A 19,121-nucleotide genomic window follows, 5' to 3' on the forward strand; every position below is an offset into this window, starting at 1 on the left:
TAAAAGGGCGTGCACTACTCTCTCAAAAGTTCCATAGGTTGTCATTGATGGCGGAAAATGTTTTGAAATTATTCATCTTTGTGTCATTTTTCCCCCTACAAATCCTAGCATTTGACCAGCGGTGTGAAGACTTTTTATAGCCACTCTACTGTTGCTGCTTAAACTCCTTTGGATGTGATGTGAATGCGAAGATGGCATTATCTCAAATCTCAATCTCCACTTTCTGCCATTCCAGTTCACAATCCAGCAATTTAGGTCCTTCTCAAGGTTTGCCTGGAAAGGACAAGACAGCCTTGTCTCTGTTTTATTAGCGTGTGGGAGCTCTCCTCCCTGTCTCATGTTATGGAAGTATCCAAGTGAGGATGAGCCTACCAGTAAGCCTGTGAAAGTGGTTGTCTGTGCTGAACGGGGAAACGGGACGCCAGCCAAATACTTTGCTCAAATCAGATGTGTTTTTGGCCCATTTTCCTTCCTTTCTTCAGTAGAGACTACCTTATGAGTCCTCAGGGTCAAAATAAAACTGGTGATATCAGGATGACATATCTTGAGAGTGAGCTATCTAAGAACACTAATGTGTTTATCACGATTGATAAAAAAAAATAAATAAATGTTACACAAATATGGGCATTGTTGTGGTTTTATAGACTCCGTTTTTCTATGTTTGTAAAAAGCCTTCCTGTTTTCTAAGCCTAGTTACCATTAGTCATGGAAACTTTTAGACTGCAGTGTTCATAGGGGGTGCTTACGAAACTAAAAGGTCAACAAACTGATCGCAAAACAGTGTGGGGCTTTCTCTAATTTTAACCGTACGCTTCATCACAAAGGCTAAAAATATTCATGCCTGTCCAAACAAAGAAACTAAACTAAAGAAAAACTTTGTAATCAAGTCCCAAGTGGACAGCCTATCCTAAAGAGCACTAAAAAACAATAACGTTTAACTTTCCAAAATGTTCACTCTCACCAACTAATGACTCAACTTTTATTGTGAAATGTAAAAGAAAACAACCAAACAAAACGATACATCTGAGTTATTTATAGGATACCCCCGTAACTAGGAAGGTATTTTCATGGCTAGTTAGTGACATCAGCGTTGCATTACTCCTTTCCTCTTGAAAGAGGATGTGGCCGACAGGCACAAGCGGCTTGGCTGCATCCTGTTCACACAACCAATTGTGGAACGACCGCCAGCCAACTTCGAGTCACAACATATTTCGCTGAATTTAACGAAATGCATTTAATTACAAACAAGAATGCTCTGTAACATTCTCCAAAATTAAAAGATTATAAAATGGATCAGACTTACTTTCACTTTCCCCACATGATTTCAAAACACTTAAACCCAAATTTGTTCATCATGTCGATGTAAGTGTGTTTAGTTGCTACAACAACTCCCTTCATTGGCGATTGTTTTCGGGAAAGAGAGCACTGCACTATTTTTTTTCTGCCTGATTCACGTCAGATTCAAACTCTGCCGATCCCATGCTACTTATTATGTCTCTTGATGAATAATGAGCTATAAATCCACAATGTGATTCATGTTATCGGATATTTAATTTAGACAAAAGTTCTGAGTTCCTGAGGTGATAGCTCCCACTTGTCTGTTGGTTATTTTTGCTTGCAAATCTCAGCTGTAGTTGAAGGTGTATGATGGGATTGAAGTCAGTACTGTTCCACTGTATCCTGACAGCCGCTCTGGATTTACTTAAAAAACAATTTCACAAAATTCCCTTGAATTAATTGACAAACTGGTATTTGAAAAGTCTATCACTGAACTGTATAATACATATGTCCAACTTCTTTGACATGTTAGGAAGACTGTGGTTTTGCTTGTTATTGGAAGTCAAATTGGGATTGGATTGGAAGTGATTTAAATTTCATAAAAGAGACTTGTGTTTATTGTGTGTTCTGCTGCCGTTACGTCGCAAAGATTTAGCGCTGTATTCTTCTCTTTTCTCCCTAACTTTCACAGATGTTGACGAGTGCCTCAATCAGACCATTTGTGGGAGCCACGGCTTTTGCGAGAACACCGACGGATCCTACCGCTGCGAGTGCGATTTGGGCTACTCGAACCCAACCGGAGACACCAGCAAATGTGTTGGTGGGTACCTGTGCTGATTTATAAGATAAACAGCCAATTGGGCCTTTTTCATTGAAGTCACATTCTACTTTGGAGATTTCACTCTATTGGACTGGACTGAACCATGTCACAAAAGAAAAACAACAAAAAATGTCACACATAGTGTAGACAAATATTTGCCATGAAAAAATAAATACATTTGTAGCCTCTTTACAGAAAGGTTTTTCTTCGATTAAAGCATTCACTCATTCACTTTCACTGAAGCAACCCCCTTCGCTCTGCTTTACTGGATTTTGACTGATTTTGCAAGGCCCACAGAATATTGTCTTCTATTGCTATAAAAACATGGACGTTATCAAAAGAAAGATTAGTCTCTTCTTTCATCAGGAAAAAAAAGTATATTTGATTCTGTTTCCGTTTCACAGCAATTAGCTAAGTTTAATCATTATTCAAAAACCTGTTTAAAGCACTGGGGAAAAGAGCTTGTTGCAACATGGCCTTAGTTGCTCTCTTATACACTTCTGCCACCTGCTGGACCCTTTTTTTTTTTTTTTTTTTTTTGCAATAACTACCGTTATTTTAAGCGACCTCTTCAAGTCAGGGGCCGTATCAAAACCTTATCTATGCTCTAGCATAAAAAAACAAAACAAAAACATAAATACGTGTTTGGGACCATGGCAGTATTTAAAATAGAACGTTTTCATACGATTTTGGTAGCAAAAGCGGCATGGGGCGATAATGCAAAAATATTGCAGTAACATGGTATTAAAATACAGCTTAAAATGTCCTTTTTTGAAAGATTTGAGTAAATGAAAACAGCATTTTTTTCCCATTGGATACATTTTATTCTATTTATTATTATATTATTATTTTATTAACAACACATAAAATAATTGGTATATTAAGAACCATATTAAGTTAAAATAAATAAATAATGTAATAAATTAATAAATATTAAATTGTTCTTCTGTTTTTAATTCTTCAGTGCCCCATCACTGGTGAGCTATTTTTAGAACTGACCCTTAGGCTACTTATGTTGTCCTTGGGCTAACTAGTACCCCTTGGCACCATGTTTTGTTTTTTTTAAACCACAATGTACATTAATTGACAAAGGAAAAAAAACGTGTAAGTATGCTGAAATTAGTACAGTTGCTCTCTGTCATCTCCCTCCACTCCCGTCCCCCTTCTTTGCACTCTGCTCACCCCTCCCCTCTCTGCCTAGCCGAGGAGGGAGAAAAAAAGCCACTGCCCTCTCATCACTAACTTCAAAATGGTGGCTCATTTAGCAATCTTCAAGCAGCCAAACATATTGTGCCTTGTTTAAAAAAAATAAAAAGTGAATTTCGAATATCATTGTAAAGCACCAATATATTCAAATCAGTTCCTGAGATGATTTGTGTATTTCCCCCGATACTGATATACTGTATGCGCTACTGGAGAACATGCCATTGTGTACATGCCTGATCCGTTTATTGACCTCGCGACCTCTCCCTCAGACGTGAACGAGTGCGAGATGAGCTTGGCGCTGTGCGGGGAGGCCCTGTGTGAGAATTTTGACGGCAGCTTCCTGTGCATCTGCCCCAACGACAATGAGGAATTTGATCCCATCACCAGCCGCTGCCGCTCCCTGGGTAAGAGAACGCCGCGAGCGCCCACAGTGCCTCAGCGGACTTAATTCTGCGTCGCATCGACGGGAGACGGAGTTTTCCTTTATGTAATGAGCCGTGTCTTTATTATCTAAACAACATGGGTGATGAGGTGGACGCGACCTACTCCCTGTCTTTTAGTGTATCTTTTTGACCTGGCTGCGTTGATTTGTTTTGCGGGCTAAGTGCTGCGGTTGGTTGGACGGCCTGCAAAATTTGTATGAGTCTAATCCCCCAGACAATTGATGCTGTAACTCCTTCGGTAAAGGCGAGCAAACTCCCCGAGGGCCCTGTTACTGTAGACGTACTTTCCCACCAAGACAAACAATGATCGACTGTACCTCCTGGTAATCGACTCTGAGCTGTGTGCAGCTCTTCTAAGATAACATCTCGGCAGCGCTTACCGTTATTCGGCGCATTGTGATTACACAGAAAAGCACTTTGACTCATGGAAACATCATCACGTTTGGTCCGCGTACAGGAATTGGGCGTATTTACATTATCAAGCGGCGCGCCTTCGGCAGGGTTGTTTTTCCTCCTGCCCGGGCACTAAACCCCAGCTATGCCGCTGTGTACATTTTTGCCACAATCCACTGTTTGCTTTCGACGTGTGTTAATCAATCATGTGAACGTGAATGGTGTGTTGACTCACATGCCAGTGTTTCCATTTGGCTAAGCCGGCGGCTTGTGGGCAAAATGCCTGAGCCCCATGCCTGTTAGACAAATGACTGGGCTGAGCAGTGGCGGGCGAGGGTGATGCACCACCTACCAGGAGGCATGCAGACACATTGACTCATAAAGCCACTTGACAATGTCGCTGCGTGATCTCGGGCAATTATACAGTGTGGAGCGTCAAAAGTTGAAAACAACAGTTGGCATCATAGCATAATTGCCAAAGTCATTTTTAATGTTTAAAAAAAAACAAGAAGAGTGTCGTTGCCCTGATTTAACTTTTGCGGATTACTATGACAGAGAGATGACTAAAAGTCTACACATGTTTATCCTCGAGGAAAAATGGCGAATATTACAGAAGCTTACTGAGTGATGTAGATTAACTCTTTCACTGCCAAACGTTAGAGTGACAGGCGATTTTGAGCATTTTCACTCATCTTTCAAGGCAAACAGAATGTTGTGTGCTATGACTACGTAAACATGGTGGATACCATATGAAAGATTGGATTCCATTCTCTCATTAGAAAAAATGATTCTACCTTATTCCGTTTTTTAGTAATCAGTGTTTTAAAAGTATGTGATTTGAGTGACACCATGCTATAATGGAAAAAATGCGAAAACATGCTTTTTGTGAAAAGATACATTTTCTGCACCAATATTTTTTGTTTAGTGACGCTCTGTGAATTAGATTTTAATGTGACAAACACGTTGATCATTCATGACATACTTGAAAACGGATTTCCTAAGATCCGCCATGTTGTCATTGTCATTTTTTCCACGCAATACCATTGAAAAGAGATACAATATTGTGATATTAAAACTACCATAATATCGTTGTCGTAATATATATTTAAATGCAACACATCTGTTAAAAAAAAGAAGTCAGGTTGATTTCCATTTGTGCAGTTCTAGCGCCCTCTCGTGGCTAGTTTTTTAGTGCAATTTAATTTTCATTAGGGATATTTTGGCCCTTCTATGTTTAAAATCGACACTAATTATCAGATGAAGGGGAACGTAATATCGTGAAGCAAGTCAATATGTGCGTGCATTAACAACATAACATAACATACTATTAATAATAATAAAACATAATAATAATAATTATAATAACATAACATTGATGTTATGTACAAAAGCACAATATTGTGCTTTTTTTTTTTTTTAGTATGAGCTTTTTTTTTTTCTTTTTTTTTTACAATATTGTGGCCTTTTGTTAAATATCGCCGACCTCCCCACAATATCGTGATAATTATCGTATTGTGAGGTTCATATCGTGATAATATCATTTTGTTATGTTTGGATATCGTTACATCCCTAATAGTTAGTGGGTATCTTATATTGTTTCAGCTCATTCATGAAACCAGAGCTGCCCAAGATGTTGCGCTGCCCATTGGGGCGGGAAAAAAAAAAAAAAAAAAAAGTAGTTGACATTATTAAATGTTGATGGTGGTACTCGTTGGGATTTCCGAGCAGGAAAATAGTAGTAGTAGAAGTACTATTTGTCTTTATTAGCATGACTAGAGTATACTGCCTCCCAGTGGCCAACGCAGTCACACCAGAAGGAGCAGAACAATGAATAGAATTACAGAGCTAAAGTCTCCTTTTTATGTTGGTTCAACTCTATTATTGCATCACTTTTGGGGCATTCCACTCATCCATAGCATCCTTCATCACTACCTATTTTCCTTACACCATTTTTGTCCACCTGTAGCTGACACCGAGCCAAAAGACCCCGCCCCTGATGCCCCCTCAGCCGAGGAGAGGAAGGAGTGCTACTACAACTTAAATGACGCCAACTTCTGCGACAACGTCTTGTCCCGTAACAGCACCAAGCAGGAGTGCTGCTGCACCGTGGGCGCCGGCTGGGGCGACAACTGCGAGATCCACGCCTGTCCTGCTCCAGGAGGAGGTGCTGGACTATTTTAACCTAATTGACTGTGTGGAATGTTAACAATCAGTGGTATGCTATTCGGCAATGCTAATAGCGCCATTTCTTTTCCAGATGATTATCACCAGTTGTGCCCTCATGGCAGTGGATCCATACCCCTGCCAGCTTCCTCGACTCAAAGTCTGGCAGAACAGCGACTCTACATAGGTACTGATTTCATGAGCATCCCTAAACTTTTATAGCTTCCTCAACACTGGCACTGAATGGTTTATTTCCAAGCCAAATAAACAAACATAATCACTCACCCCCTTTTACGAGGCGACCTCTGCCAAGGCTCAATAGGATGCATACCTGTCTTAATGCTGTAATCACAGTGTGTCCTGAGTGCTTCATTGTTTGCTAAACCCGAAAGCACCTTTTTTTCTCTCTCTTTTTTCTTCAGATGCAAATGAGTGTGAAATGTTTGGATCAGACATTTGTAAGAATGGACAGTGTGTCAATCTCTTCTCCACCTACACCTGCTACTGTCGCTCCGGATTCTACTACGACAACGTCAGGCTCGAGTGTGTCGGTAAGAAAGCTGTCCTTATTTTTCAACGTTTCATATCATAGTTGATCTCAATCACTGCGTTTCAGCTGTTCTTCGCGATGATAGCTCTCGTGTGTCCCGTTCTATTGTTCTGACTGCTCTTATTAACACCACATGTCCCATTAGGCTTATTGCTTTCAGTCACAAAGCGCATGTTTGAACTTTTTGTTTTGGTGCTGCATTCTTCTGTGCCTGTAAATAAAGCCAGAAGCTATTTATATGCCAGGGAATGCAAAAATGTTTGAGATGATGACAATAAATTCAAATCAAAAGGGACCAAACATTTTTTCAATTAAAAAGGAAGAAAAAAAAGAAATAAATATTTGCGGTCGATTTGTTAGCATGCCTCTGAATGAAAAGAGCTGCGCTCGAACACAGTGGCTAGTGTTTAACACATCTGCCTCACAGTTCAGAGGTTCAGGGTTCAAGAATGTGTGGAATTTGCACTGTACTTTTTTTGTTTTTGTTTTTAAATATGTATTGTTTCAACATTCTCTCTTTCTCTGTCAGATTACGATGAATGCGAATTTGGAAACGCCTGTATAGATGGAGCGTGCGTGAACACGGCAGGCTCGTTCAACTGTTTCTGCAGTCCACCGTTAGTGCTGGACAGCACCCGGCGGCGCTGCACGAGCGTCAACTCAACAGAAGGTATGAAATGCCAAAATTCAAACAGAAGAATAGATTGTATGAAAAATGAATGCTGGCCTGAGACTGCCCTAAATCAACTGGATTAAGCTCCACTTCACCAACCTACGTATAACTTGGCTTAATAAAAACTAAAAGACTGCATGGAGGACTTGAGACATGATGATGAGGTGTTATTCATATTTTACATACTGGTTAGTTAAAAAAAATAATATTATCTGACCTTATTAACTCATTCACTCCCAACTATTTTCACTGAAGCAACCCCCTTCACTCCCGGCTGTTTTACTGGAAACATGGAAAGAAAGATTAAAGTCTCTTTTTTTAATCAGGTAAAAAAGTATATTTCTATCTGTTTCTGTTTTGCAGAAATTAGCATTAGAATATAGCTAAGTTTCATTATTCACAAACCTGTTGAAAACACTGGCAAAAAGAGCTTGTTGCAACATGGCCCTGCCTGATCTCTTATACTCTGCTGCCACCTGCTGGCCGTTTTTTTGTAATAACTACCATTGATTTAAGTGACCTCTTCAGGTCAGAAGCTGCATCAAAGCCTTCTAACATAAAAATCGTTTAAATATGTTTTTGGGGAGTGAAGGGAAAAGTATTAAAAAATGTGTTTACACGTTTTGGAGTTTGAATGTGTTAATATCCTCTTTACGAAATAAGGACAAGTGATATTAAAAATGAATGAATATAAAATGAATCCTTTTTTTTTTCTCCCAAAGAAACTGTGGAGTCGAACGTGGATGTGCACATGGACATCTGCTGGCAGCGTTTAGAAGGAGACAACATGTGTTCCGAACCCTTGCAAGGCCGCCGAACTACCTACACTGAGTGTTGCTGCCTCTATGGAATCGCCTGGAGTGGACAGTGTGCCTTCTGTCCAAGAAAAGACTCCGGTGAGATAGAGTCAGCTATGATTAGCACCCTAATTAAGACAAGCAGTAGATTTAGATGGGAGGATGGATGGAATATTATTTCCTAACCTCTCTGTTGCTTTCAGAGGACTACGCCGTTATGTGCAACCTCCGTGTGAGAGGAGCTTCCGACAGCCTACGAGAGCGGCCGGGCTACGAGTACGGCGTGGACGGGCCCGAGGATTCCGTCGAATCCTTTGTTCCGCCCTACTGGGACAACTACGGCGGCCCAGCGGGAACGTACGACGTTCCCGAGAGCGTCCCCCTGTTCAACGACAACGATTACAGCGTCCGACAGCCGCCTGCGAGAGTTCCCATCCATCGACCACGTGAGCACCAGCCTCGGCCGGTGGATTCCTTCTCTGGTGGGTGGTAAACGCATCCCACTTAGACAGTGACGCACTGATCTGAAAGCAGACGTCATTCATGACTTACGGGTGGTAACAGGTTTTTATTAGTACTGTATTAGCACTGCATCATACAGAGAGATGTTTTCCATTAGAGGATGGCACAATATTAGAAACATGCGCCGCTAAGTTGGCCATGTGTTTCTACTTCAGCAGCGAAATACTGTACAAAAATAAAATATTGGGACACATGGCACCAGTGAAGAAAGTGTGCACTCTTCTGGGTAGACTTTCGACATGACTTGGGGAGTGTCCCATCCCAAAATGCTTTTTGATATACAGTGTAGCTAACATCAAGTTCTTCCACATCAGTCTTGTCCAAGCAAAAAATTTGCACTCTGGGCTGGATACATTTTGATTTTTAAAACTGGCAGATGGGCCAGGTCAGTCATGGATAAGGGAAAGTTGGTTGTATCATGCTTTTTACTATTGTATTTATTACTTATTTTAACAATTCTTTTTAATAAATAAAATATTGTGTAAATAATTAAAACGGTTTATTTAACATTATTTTTATTGTAGTGCCGTCAGAGGTAGCGTTAACTCATTGATTAATCACAAAAAATCACATTAATCATGTATTAAATCATATTAATCACTTTTAATTTTGATGATTCTTTAGCTTGACAGCAGATGGTTATGTTAAAGGCAGCATAGGTTGCGTTTGAGCAGTAAAGTAAAGCATTTAATAAATGTTTGTGTGTCACATTCAGAATATTTGTTCATGTCAAACTATTGCGGTCGTTTGTGTTTTTTTTTTTTCATTTTAAATTATGCAAGTAAAAGGAGGATGACAATATGCAGTTGATCAAAAAATGTTCAAAACGTCATAGCATTAAATGTCGAAAGAATTAACACATAACAAGTGCTCTTCAAATCTGGCAAGCAAAAATATTCTGATAAAAAAAAATGATAATTAAAACACATACATTTTAATTAACCACTTTTAAGAGAAAATGGCTAAATACTGCACCAAATATTACAAGAAAAGATCATGTAAATGCTCAGTGGGCCATAAGACCTTGATTTGCAAGAGAAAAAGTTCAACATCAATAATTCAAAGGAGAATATCTTTTGATTAAAGCATGGATGGATAGATAGATAGATAGAAAAAAAGCATGAATTGATGCATTCACACCCCTTCTTTGTGTTTTCAGAGCGCTACGATAGCTTTGAGGGTCTCCAAGCAGAAGAATGCGGCATTCTGAACGGCTGTGAAAACGGACGCTGCGTCCGCGTGAGGGAAGGCTACACCTGCGACTGCTTTGACGGTTACGAGCTGGACCTAAACAAGATGGCCTGCATAGGTGCGCTCTCACTCTGACAACCACTCAGAGGTGTGGCAAAATGGTCTGAGCAAAATTTGATTTTGGGGCCTGCTATTTCCGCCAATTTTATTGATTATTGGACCTTCATAAACCTACTATAAACTCATTGAACAATAAAATGTGAATTAAATAGTTAAATAAGGGTGGAAATCAATGCAAAAAGGTTTTAAAAAACAAAGATGAATAGCTAGCTCTTAAAACAGGCAAAATGTGCAAAAACTTGCCGGGAAGGGGAGGGGCGTCTTCTGAGAGTGAGCGTGCAATACATCAGTCTGTTTAATTGTCTCTCAGAATGTTGAAATCAGACTTTGGTGATCTCCCCCTTCGTGTTTAAACCTCGTGGAGCCATGCTTGAGATTTATAGCAGTGAGGCAACTTCATGCAGCTCAAGAAGAAGCTTTGCCTTTAACAACCTTGCATTAGCTTGTGTTTTATGGCGATCTAATGAAAGCGGTCTACTCCCCTCCAGCATTGTCTGTTAGCCCACAATCTGGCTGCTCGCTGCCAAGAGTAAGACCTTGAATCTCCGGCCACTCGCTCCATTACATCGGTGTTTTATATCTTTTGAGTGTGTTCTGTTTTGTGAAAAAAAAAAGTGAGACTGTCTTGTTATGGAATGCGATGATTGCAATATTCCGTCTGCATACGAGCTTAGCAGCTTCAAGGTCGATGCAGAGCCAGTGGAAACGTGGTGCAACACATGCGAGCCCTCATTTTACCTGCATGTCATGTGTCCTTTTTCTGCAGACATAAACGAATGTGAGGACATCAGCGACAAGGTGCCGTTGTGTCAGAACGGCCACTGCAGCAACACGGAAGGATCCTACAAGTGCACCTGTTTGCCCGGCTTTGTCGCCTCCGCCAAGCCACACAAATGTATCCCGGCCATCCCGGCGGCAGAGCTTAGGGAAACGGGGAATTGAGGCGAAGCGTTGATTTCTCCTGCTTCCTTCAACGTTGAACTTTCACCCTTCCTCTGGCCTTCTCCTCCTCAGTGCCTGGCCAAGTAACGCCGAACTGTCCAGACTCCAAACTCTTTGCAGAACACACACTTGCATTCGGATCACAACACACTAATCGTTGCATCTTAGACGCATCAGAGGAGTCGAAGATATGACAAGGGATTCTGTGGACTGAGCTTTTTCATTCAGTAGCAAAATCAGAAATTATTGGATATATTGGACACACTTTATTTTCTCTTTCAGTTCTCTCTCTCTCTCTCTCTTTTTTTTTTTTAGAATTGTTATTTATTTCAATCCCATAATTTAGCACTCTGCATACTCCAGCTTGCATGTTAGTTTAATTGAAGCCTCAAAATTTGTGTTTTTCAACCTTCATTGAGCCAAAGCACATACAATACGTTGAACCATCAGAAAAATATCACAGCACACGCCGCCGACAAAATGCCACAAAAGGTAACATGGTTTTAAAAATTCTACACACAAAAAAAAAAAAACAGCGTGAAATGAATGTGGGTTTAATCAGTTGCACTTCTCAACTTGGGTTTGAATGTGATTGGTTAAAACGTATCCAAATTTTCAGTTACAAAGGGTATGCATGCCCACTTGTGCAACCACATCTAACGTGCTAATGTTTTTATATTTTTTGTCATTTAAGATGTAGCCTACAAGTCACACTAATGGTCAAAAATTTATCTTGGCCTATTTTTTTTTTGACATCACAAACATCTGCTATTTGATGAGGGTGTGTAGACTTTTTATATTCACTTTTACTCCCAAATCTGGTGTGTTTAGTTGAACCTGTTAAAGTGTCCCTTGGCATATTTGTGACTCGCTACTCACCAATCCATCATTATTCAGTGAAAATCTCACCGATTTGCTGTTATTGTGGGCAGGCCAAAGCCATGTCTAACATAAAAGTATCGCTTCTGTGCCATCTGGTGGCATCAAGTTGAAGAGCCTCGTGTAGTGCTATGCTGCCATCTTGTGGCACCTTGAAGTGAGTTGCGAATGAGGTTGCGCTTATATTTTGTGGCATTTATATGCAACTATCAACCTCTTGATTTGGCGGGGGGTGGGGGGATCAATTACTTACAGATTTTGCTATTTGCAGCCAGGTTCAGTCCCCACTGGTGGACACAATAGTTAATTGTACCATTTAATGGAGGAGAGAGAGAACAAGCGTCTGTCACTACATGTCGTGAACACACCTTATTTGTACTAAATTTTTAGACCAATTCCATGAAATTTAATCGTTTCTCGTGGCAGACTGTTTGGGAATCACTACTCTAAATTGTCCGTAGGTACAAATGTGAGTGTGAATGGCCACTTGTCTGTGTTTCTTTTGACTGACCGGCGATCAGGCCTTAATACCACTGGGAAAGCTCACCCACAACCCTAATGAGGACAAGTGTGACAGAAAATGGATGGATAGCACTTACAGATGTAAAAAAACAAAACAAAAAAACAAGCAACTGGTTTTCTTATCTTTCATTCCACTTCTTTTCTCGACATTAAAATGGAGCTGAACAGCAACGTGTGGAATGTGCGGACCAAGAGCTGGGAAGACAATACAACCAAACGTTTCAAAAATAAAGGCTTAGCCGCCACCTTTGAAGACTCGAGATGTATATGAGGATCTGATTATATGATGTTCTGTAAAGGTGCAATACTTGCCTTCATCTGTTTTGACCACTTTTTTTTTTGTTTTTCTGAAGAGAAAATCAGACTAACAGTATTAACTTATTTTATTCTGTTGACAAAGTAGCATGCTTCTCGAAGTGTGATGCTACGTTTTAGTTTCGTGACTAAAATAACCCCCGATTGAACAAATATCACCGCTTTTTAGTAAAAAGGTTGCTTTTGTGTACACAATTCAATCAAATGTTTCATTCCTGCTAAGACAAAGGCTCCGCTGTAGAGGTTTGGTATATTTTGTACAGCTCTAGTACTATGTATTTTTTTTTTTTTTTTTTTTTTTAAATATCCTTTTAATGCTCCCTGCATAACATGACCAACATTTTTTGTTTGAAATAAAACACAAAATCTAAAAAAAACAAAAAAGATATTATGCCTTTGTAGATTTATACATCTGTAAAAAAACAAACTATTTTTTAAAAACAAATCTTTTTACGTGTGAGGAGAGCGGCTGACACTGTACCAGAGGAACTGTGTATAACCTGCCCTGTGGAGCAGAATATGAACTATATATATTTTTTGGGAAGTGGCAGCACTGTTCTTAATCTGATGGCAGACATTTTCCATTTCATTGCAAAGACAACGCTTTTTGAAATGTAAGCACCGACTTCTGTATGTTGCAAATTTATGGTTAAATATTATCAATTGTGAACATTACTTCTTTCACTATGTTGGTTTTCTGAGTCATGAATGTATCATAGACAGCCTTGGCCTACTTGCTTTTCTTTATCTGAACTTCTTTTTTTTTCCAGGTTTAATTTAATCATTTGTTTAACTGGCACCTGGCAAAACAGAATCATGGCAGCACATAAATATAAAAGTCTAATTCCAATCTCCCCTTAACCTGCATTAATGAACTATAAAAGCTGCAATTCCGCAAATGTTTCCATACGATGTGCACTGTACTTTGATTGTGCTGCTCTAATTATCACCTGAACCAGACAGGAAGTCTAACATTTGGGTCAAAGTTAGAACAATCGAGGCCCCTGTAAAACCCACAAATAACCGAATGATAATGTTTCCTTGTAATAATGCTGGTGGTCATCGGAAATATCATGCTCATTCATTTTGTTTACCTCTTGACTGTAATCACTGTCAGTCATCCAAATAAAAATGTAAAAAATAGACATCTGTTTGGTGTTTTCTTACATGGAACACATTTCATTACTGTGCCTCGTGATTTTTATTTTTTATTTTCTTTTAATAATTTAGTTATTTTCATATATCTATTTATTTAGTCCAAATAGGCAAGTCATTTGAATAATTTTTATTTATTTATTTAGTCGATTATACTACTCATTAGTTGAGCTTATTAGTTATTTAGATTTATTTATTGTTTTTTTTTTATATTAACTTTTTGACTCGTTTATTTCAGTCAATAAATACTAAATATAAGTACAATATTTATTTAGTTAATTATTTTGTATTTAGTGGTAGGCATTTTTTTTGGACTGGTTTAGTTATTTAAACTATTTATTTAGTCGATTACACTATTTTTGGAGTTTTTTTTAAAGTAATTTAAGTGGATTTATTTTGTTGATTGTTTTAAAGAATTTTTATTTTTTGCTTATGCAGTTATTTAAATATATTCATTTATTTAGTCGAATATACAATTATTTTTTTGTACTCTAATACTGTAGTTATATTTATTTGGTCAGTAATACTGAATACACAGTAAACAACAACAGACTTACATAGAAAATAAGTTAATCCTAATAAAAATCCTTTAATTAAAAGAGCCCCAGTACTACTACTACTACTACGACGACGACGACGAATAATAATAATAATAATAATAATAATAATAATAATAATAATAATAATAATAATAATAATAATAATAATAATAATAATAATAATTAATTAATTGACACGAACCATTATGTTGTACGGCCATCTTGTGGTCAAAAAGTAGCTACACAGTCTTGTCTATCCCGCCTTGTGATTGGTTAGCAGAGAGCGACTTTGTTTTAGCGTGTAAACTCATGGGATGTGTAGTCTTTTGGGCGTTCTGATAACGCGTCAACAATAATAGCGTACTACAACTCCCACAAGTCATATTTAACCCGGCGTCACTGTTTCTGTCGGCTCACTCTAACATGCCTAAACTGTATTTCGATCGTGGTCAACACAATAATACGAGCTAATAATTATTTTAGTTAAGAAAGATAATGATAAATTATATTATGCGCTAACGTGATTTTAGTTATCTTGAAGGAACAATTTTGTTGAGCAACTGGATTTAAACACGCGACCAAGCTAGGATAAGTATGGCATACTTTTATAAACTGTGACGCATTCGGGGACAGTACTGACACATGTGGCCGTCAATAGAGAAATATTATGATGCTTATATTGCATTATCCCTGGCCCTGCAGGTGATATGATTAAATTGCAATATAAAAATTAGCGTTCGCCTTGCTAGCTCGACATTTCGAATGGACGTTTTGTTCTAGCGTTCTAATGGAAAGGGAACGATGCTCCTCCACACAGTACCACATAGCAGGGGACGCAACAGTAATAAGACACAGAAAGACCTTCCAGGCATCCAGACTTCGGTCTACTGACAAAAACCCCAACAAGGGTGGTCACTTGACAGAGGATGACAGTCAGCAAACCAATGGGAGTTACTCCAGAAAAAGAAGACGAAGCTCCACCAGTGATAAGCCCACCAGCAGGGGATTTCTTCTCTTGGTGGCTGGACTGTCCTTCTCCACACGTCTCTATAAAATCAAAGAGCCCCCTCATGTGTGGTGAGTCTGCAAAACATCCATCATTCCATCCATTATCAATGCTGCTTTTCTGCATCAGGGTCGTGGGTGAGCTGGAGCCTCCCTCCCAGCGAATGAATCACCAATGCTGCCTCACATGAGAAGGCGTTATTATTATTTTAGGTGCTTATTGTGGCTCTTCTGTCGTCTTTAAGCTGGGATGAGACACACTTTGGGAAGATGGGAAGCTACTACATCAACAAGACCTTCTTTTTTGACGTCCACCCTCCTCTGGGCAAGGTGAGATATCTATCAGCTTATTGACTCAATTTTACGCCATAGTATAAAATACAGGTATAGCACTTTGTTTGTTTTTTGTTGTTGTTGCTGTTTTCCAGATGCTGATCGGACTAGCCGGATACATGAGTGGCTATGATGGCACTTTTACATTCACAAAGCCAGGAGATAAATACGAACATCACACCTACTGGGGGATGAGAGGGGTATGTTACTATAGAAGACATGTGAACAATTACTTTTCAGTTGCTTGTCTCGCAACTATCTCAAGACACTGCTATACTGAAAGAGCTGCTTGAAAAATATCTGTCTTTCCAAACATTTTTTCCCTTCAGTTCTGTGCTGGCTTAGGCTCCTTTCTCCCCATTTTTGCCTACCTCATCGTACTGGAGCTGTCTCACTCTCACACAGCCGCTCTCATCGCTGCCTGGCTGCTCATATTTGGTAGGTGCAAAGTGCAAACAAAAAAATCAATTCAGTTTGCTATGTAAGTTATCATTCAGTTGCTATTGTCTGGTTCTTCCTGGCAGACACGGGCTGCATCACTATTTCTCAGTACATCCTGTTGGACCCCATACTCTTGTTCTTCATCATGGCAGCAGTGCTCAGTATGGTCAAGTTCAACCAGCAAAAAGACAGGTTGCTTAGCTTTTGAGTTACATATTTCCTTCAACAGTTTTGCATGCATCCAATAACACTAAAGATTTTTAGGACTATAATAAAAAAGGAATAGATACAAGTTAAAACATTTTGTTACATATATATTATTTTTTTGTATTATTCTGGTAAAATAACATATTTCATTTATTGTAATATTGTGAATTTATTCTTTTAAAATTGTGCATTTATCTTTTATATATTAAAACTTTCTTATTGTAGTATTACATTATTCTGTTAAATTCCTGACGTTTCTTAATTCTCCTGAATTATTTATTTTTTTTAATTCTAACATCATAACTTTTTTTGTTATTTTGAATTCATTCTCTTAAATCTACATTTTTTTCCCCCTAAAATATTAAAATTTTTGTTCTTGTAATATTGTGAATATCTCTTAAAAAAAAAAATCATTTTTTTTTTATAAAACAATTTACAATTTTATTGGATGAAAATTGCAAAATTCTTTGTAATAGCTCCAAGTCTTTATTCTAAATATCTTCTAGTATTGTCTCTTTTATTATTTTATACTTATAGCATTTTTTTCCCAGCGTGGCCATAATACATCATCTCAACATCTGTCAAAAACCATGAAAAGAAATGTACAATTTGGTCCATGTTACTAACGGAGAATCCTGTTGGCTTATCTGTTTTCCAGACCCTTTACTGCTCCTTGGTGGTTTTGGATGCTACTAACTGGTGCCAATCTTGCTGGAGCTCTGGGGGTGAAGTTTGTTGGCCTTTTTGTCATCCTGCTGGTGGGTCTGAACACGGTTTCAGACCTCTGGAGGCTTTTAGGAGACCTGGACATATCACTGGTAAGCACAAGCATGGCAGAATACGAAAGTAATGAAGGTGTTTGACGTTGGTGTGTTTCCTTGCTTTAGGTGGACGTCACAAAGCACCTCTTGGCTCGGGTTATGGCGCTCATCCTGCTTCCAGTCTTCCTCTATATTACAATATTTGCAGTCCATTTTGTGGTGCTGAACAAAAGGTGAGTGTTGGATGCGGTTTGTTGTCTTACATTACGTCGTTTGATATGTCGTCGTCACACTCTTTATCAGCGGACCAGGAGACGGGTTCTTCAGTTCTGCCTTCCAGTCTCGTCTCATTGGGAACAACCTGCACAACGCGTCAATGCCCGAGTGTAAGTGTGATGCAACTTTTATTCTGAGAACCACATGAGCTGACAGTTGTGGGAAAAAAAGAACTTTAGTCATTCACTCCCAGCCATTTTCAGTGAAGCAACCCCTTTGGTCCCGGCTGTTTGACTGGATTTTGACTGATTTTGCAAGGCCCACAGAATATTGTGTTCGATTTCTATAAAAACATGAAACCTACGAAAAGAAAGATTAGAATCTCTTCTTTCATCATTTGTATCTGTTTCCATTTTGCAGCAATTTGTATTAGAATACAGTTAAGTTTCATCAATATTCATTCACAAAAAGGGCTTATCGCTATACTCTGCTGCCACCTGCTGGTCGTTTTCTGTAAGAACTACTATTGCTTTAAGCCACCTCTTTACATCAGAAGCTGCATCAAAGCCTTCTGTATGTTCTTGCATAACAAAAAAACACAACAAAACCTATAAGTACGTTTGTGGGAATGAAGGACAAAGCATTAAAAAAACATTTACACATTTTTGGGTTTGAATGAGTTAAAAAAGGTGGCTGAATTTGAGAAGAAACTGCATAATTTCATTTTTATGCCGAATGAATATTTGGCATTGTCACTTTAAAAGCTGTGTTTTGATTACCGTTTTTTTTTTTTTTTATAGAAAGAAAGAATTTGTTGTTTATGTGAGGGAATGTGTTATTTATCTTGTGTAGACCTGGCGTATGGCTCCACCATTACGATGAAGAACCTTCGCATTGCTGGAGGTTACCTGCACTCTCACTGGCACTTGTACCCAGAAGGTGTTGGAGCTAAGCAGCAGCAGGTCAGGAAGATAATTGGCTACAACATTAAGTAGCAATGTATGTGAATGTACTTTTACAGAGCGTCTACTAAATAATGTATCCCCCCCCCCCAGGTTACAGCCTATCTGCACAAGGACTACAACAACTTGTGGTTGGTTCACAGACACAACGATGCAAACTGTAAGGAAACCATCCAACCTATAACTGTATTTTTCAATCATAACATTGATGTCACTTTTAATTGTGTTTTAGCTCAATCCGAGGCCCCTGATCTGGTTCGCCATGGTGACATCATCAGATTGGAGCACAAAGAGTCAGTGCTTAAAAATGGAAATTGCTTCGAATCAATTGCTGTAAACCTGTATATAACATTTTCCCTGGTTCCCTCAGAACAACTCGAAACCTTCACAGTCACCTCCATGAAGCTCCGCTGACCGGGAAGCACTTCCAAGTTACGGGGTATGGCATTGTGAGTAGGCAACGTGCCACCAATGTTCACATAAAGAGCCTTTCAATATCACACGCATGACACTGGAACCACCAAATCGGAGCACAATTTGTTCCATTGCGCTGGTTGACTTTCAAGCTGCTATAATGTCAAAACGACTGTCACCATACTATTCACGGTATTTTTATGCATTATATTATTATAACAATTCACTTCTCATGAATTCCCCTATTCAGATTTATTTGCTTCATTTGCGGAAA

At 38.9% G+C, this 19,121-nt stretch overlaps 2 protein-coding genes across 5 annotated transcripts in view; both read left to right on the forward strand.

Annotated features, from left to right (window-relative positions):
- Nucleotides 1–13,950, forward strand: part of LOC144031247 (latent-transforming growth factor beta-binding protein 2-like) — a 101,367-nt gene extending 87,417 nt beyond the window's left edge. For all 3 annotated transcript variants that reach the window (XM_077538166.1, XM_077538167.1, XM_077538168.1), the window contains 10 exons: nt 1,970–2,098; nt 3,574–3,708; nt 6,107–6,304; nt 6,398–6,490; nt 6,726–6,854; nt 7,383–7,523; nt 8,249–8,422; nt 8,527–8,805; nt 10,005–10,154; nt 10,923–13,950. In XM_077538166.1, coding sequence (XP_077394292.1) covers nt 1,970–2,098; nt 3,574–3,708; nt 6,107–6,304; nt 6,398–6,490; nt 6,726–6,854; nt 7,383–7,523; nt 8,249–8,422; nt 8,527–8,805; nt 10,005–10,154; nt 10,923–11,098 — 1,604 coding nt within the window. In that variant the 3' untranslated portion in view covers nt 11,099–13,950. The remainder of the gene's footprint in view (nt 1–1,969; nt 2,099–3,573; nt 3,709–6,106; nt 6,305–6,397; nt 6,491–6,725; nt 6,855–7,382; nt 7,524–8,248; nt 8,423–8,526; nt 8,806–10,004; nt 10,155–10,922) is intronic.
- Nucleotides 13,951–14,912: 962 nt separating this feature from the next.
- pomt2 (protein-O-mannosyltransferase 2) overlaps nt 14,913–19,121 on the forward strand; it is an 8,168-nt gene continuing 3,959 nt past the window's right edge. For both annotated transcript variants that reach the window (XM_077539783.1, XM_077539784.1), the window contains exons 1-12: nt 14,913–15,585; nt 15,759–15,843; nt 15,942–16,046; nt 16,176–16,284; nt 16,371–16,479; nt 17,153–17,312; nt 17,382–17,488; nt 17,559–17,641; nt 18,324–18,433; nt 18,527–18,593; nt 18,666–18,726; nt 18,804–18,882. In XM_077539783.1, coding sequence (XP_077395909.1) covers nt 15,296–15,585; nt 15,759–15,843; nt 15,942–16,046; nt 16,176–16,284; nt 16,371–16,479; nt 17,153–17,312; nt 17,382–17,488; nt 17,559–17,641; nt 18,324–18,433; nt 18,527–18,593; nt 18,666–18,726; nt 18,804–18,882 — 1,365 coding nt within the window. In that variant the 5' untranslated portion in view covers nt 14,913–15,295. The remainder of the gene's footprint in view (nt 15,586–15,758; nt 15,844–15,941; nt 16,047–16,175; nt 16,285–16,370; nt 16,480–17,152; nt 17,313–17,381; nt 17,489–17,558; nt 17,642–18,323; nt 18,434–18,526; nt 18,594–18,665; nt 18,727–18,803; nt 18,883–19,121) is intronic.

This window comes from Festucalex cinctus, chromosome 12, assembly GCF_051991245.1.
Source record: "Festucalex cinctus isolate MCC-2025b chromosome 12, RoL_Fcin_1.0, whole genome shotgun sequence".
NCBI lineage: Eukaryota > Metazoa > Chordata > Actinopteri > Syngnathiformes > Syngnathidae > Festucalex > Festucalex cinctus.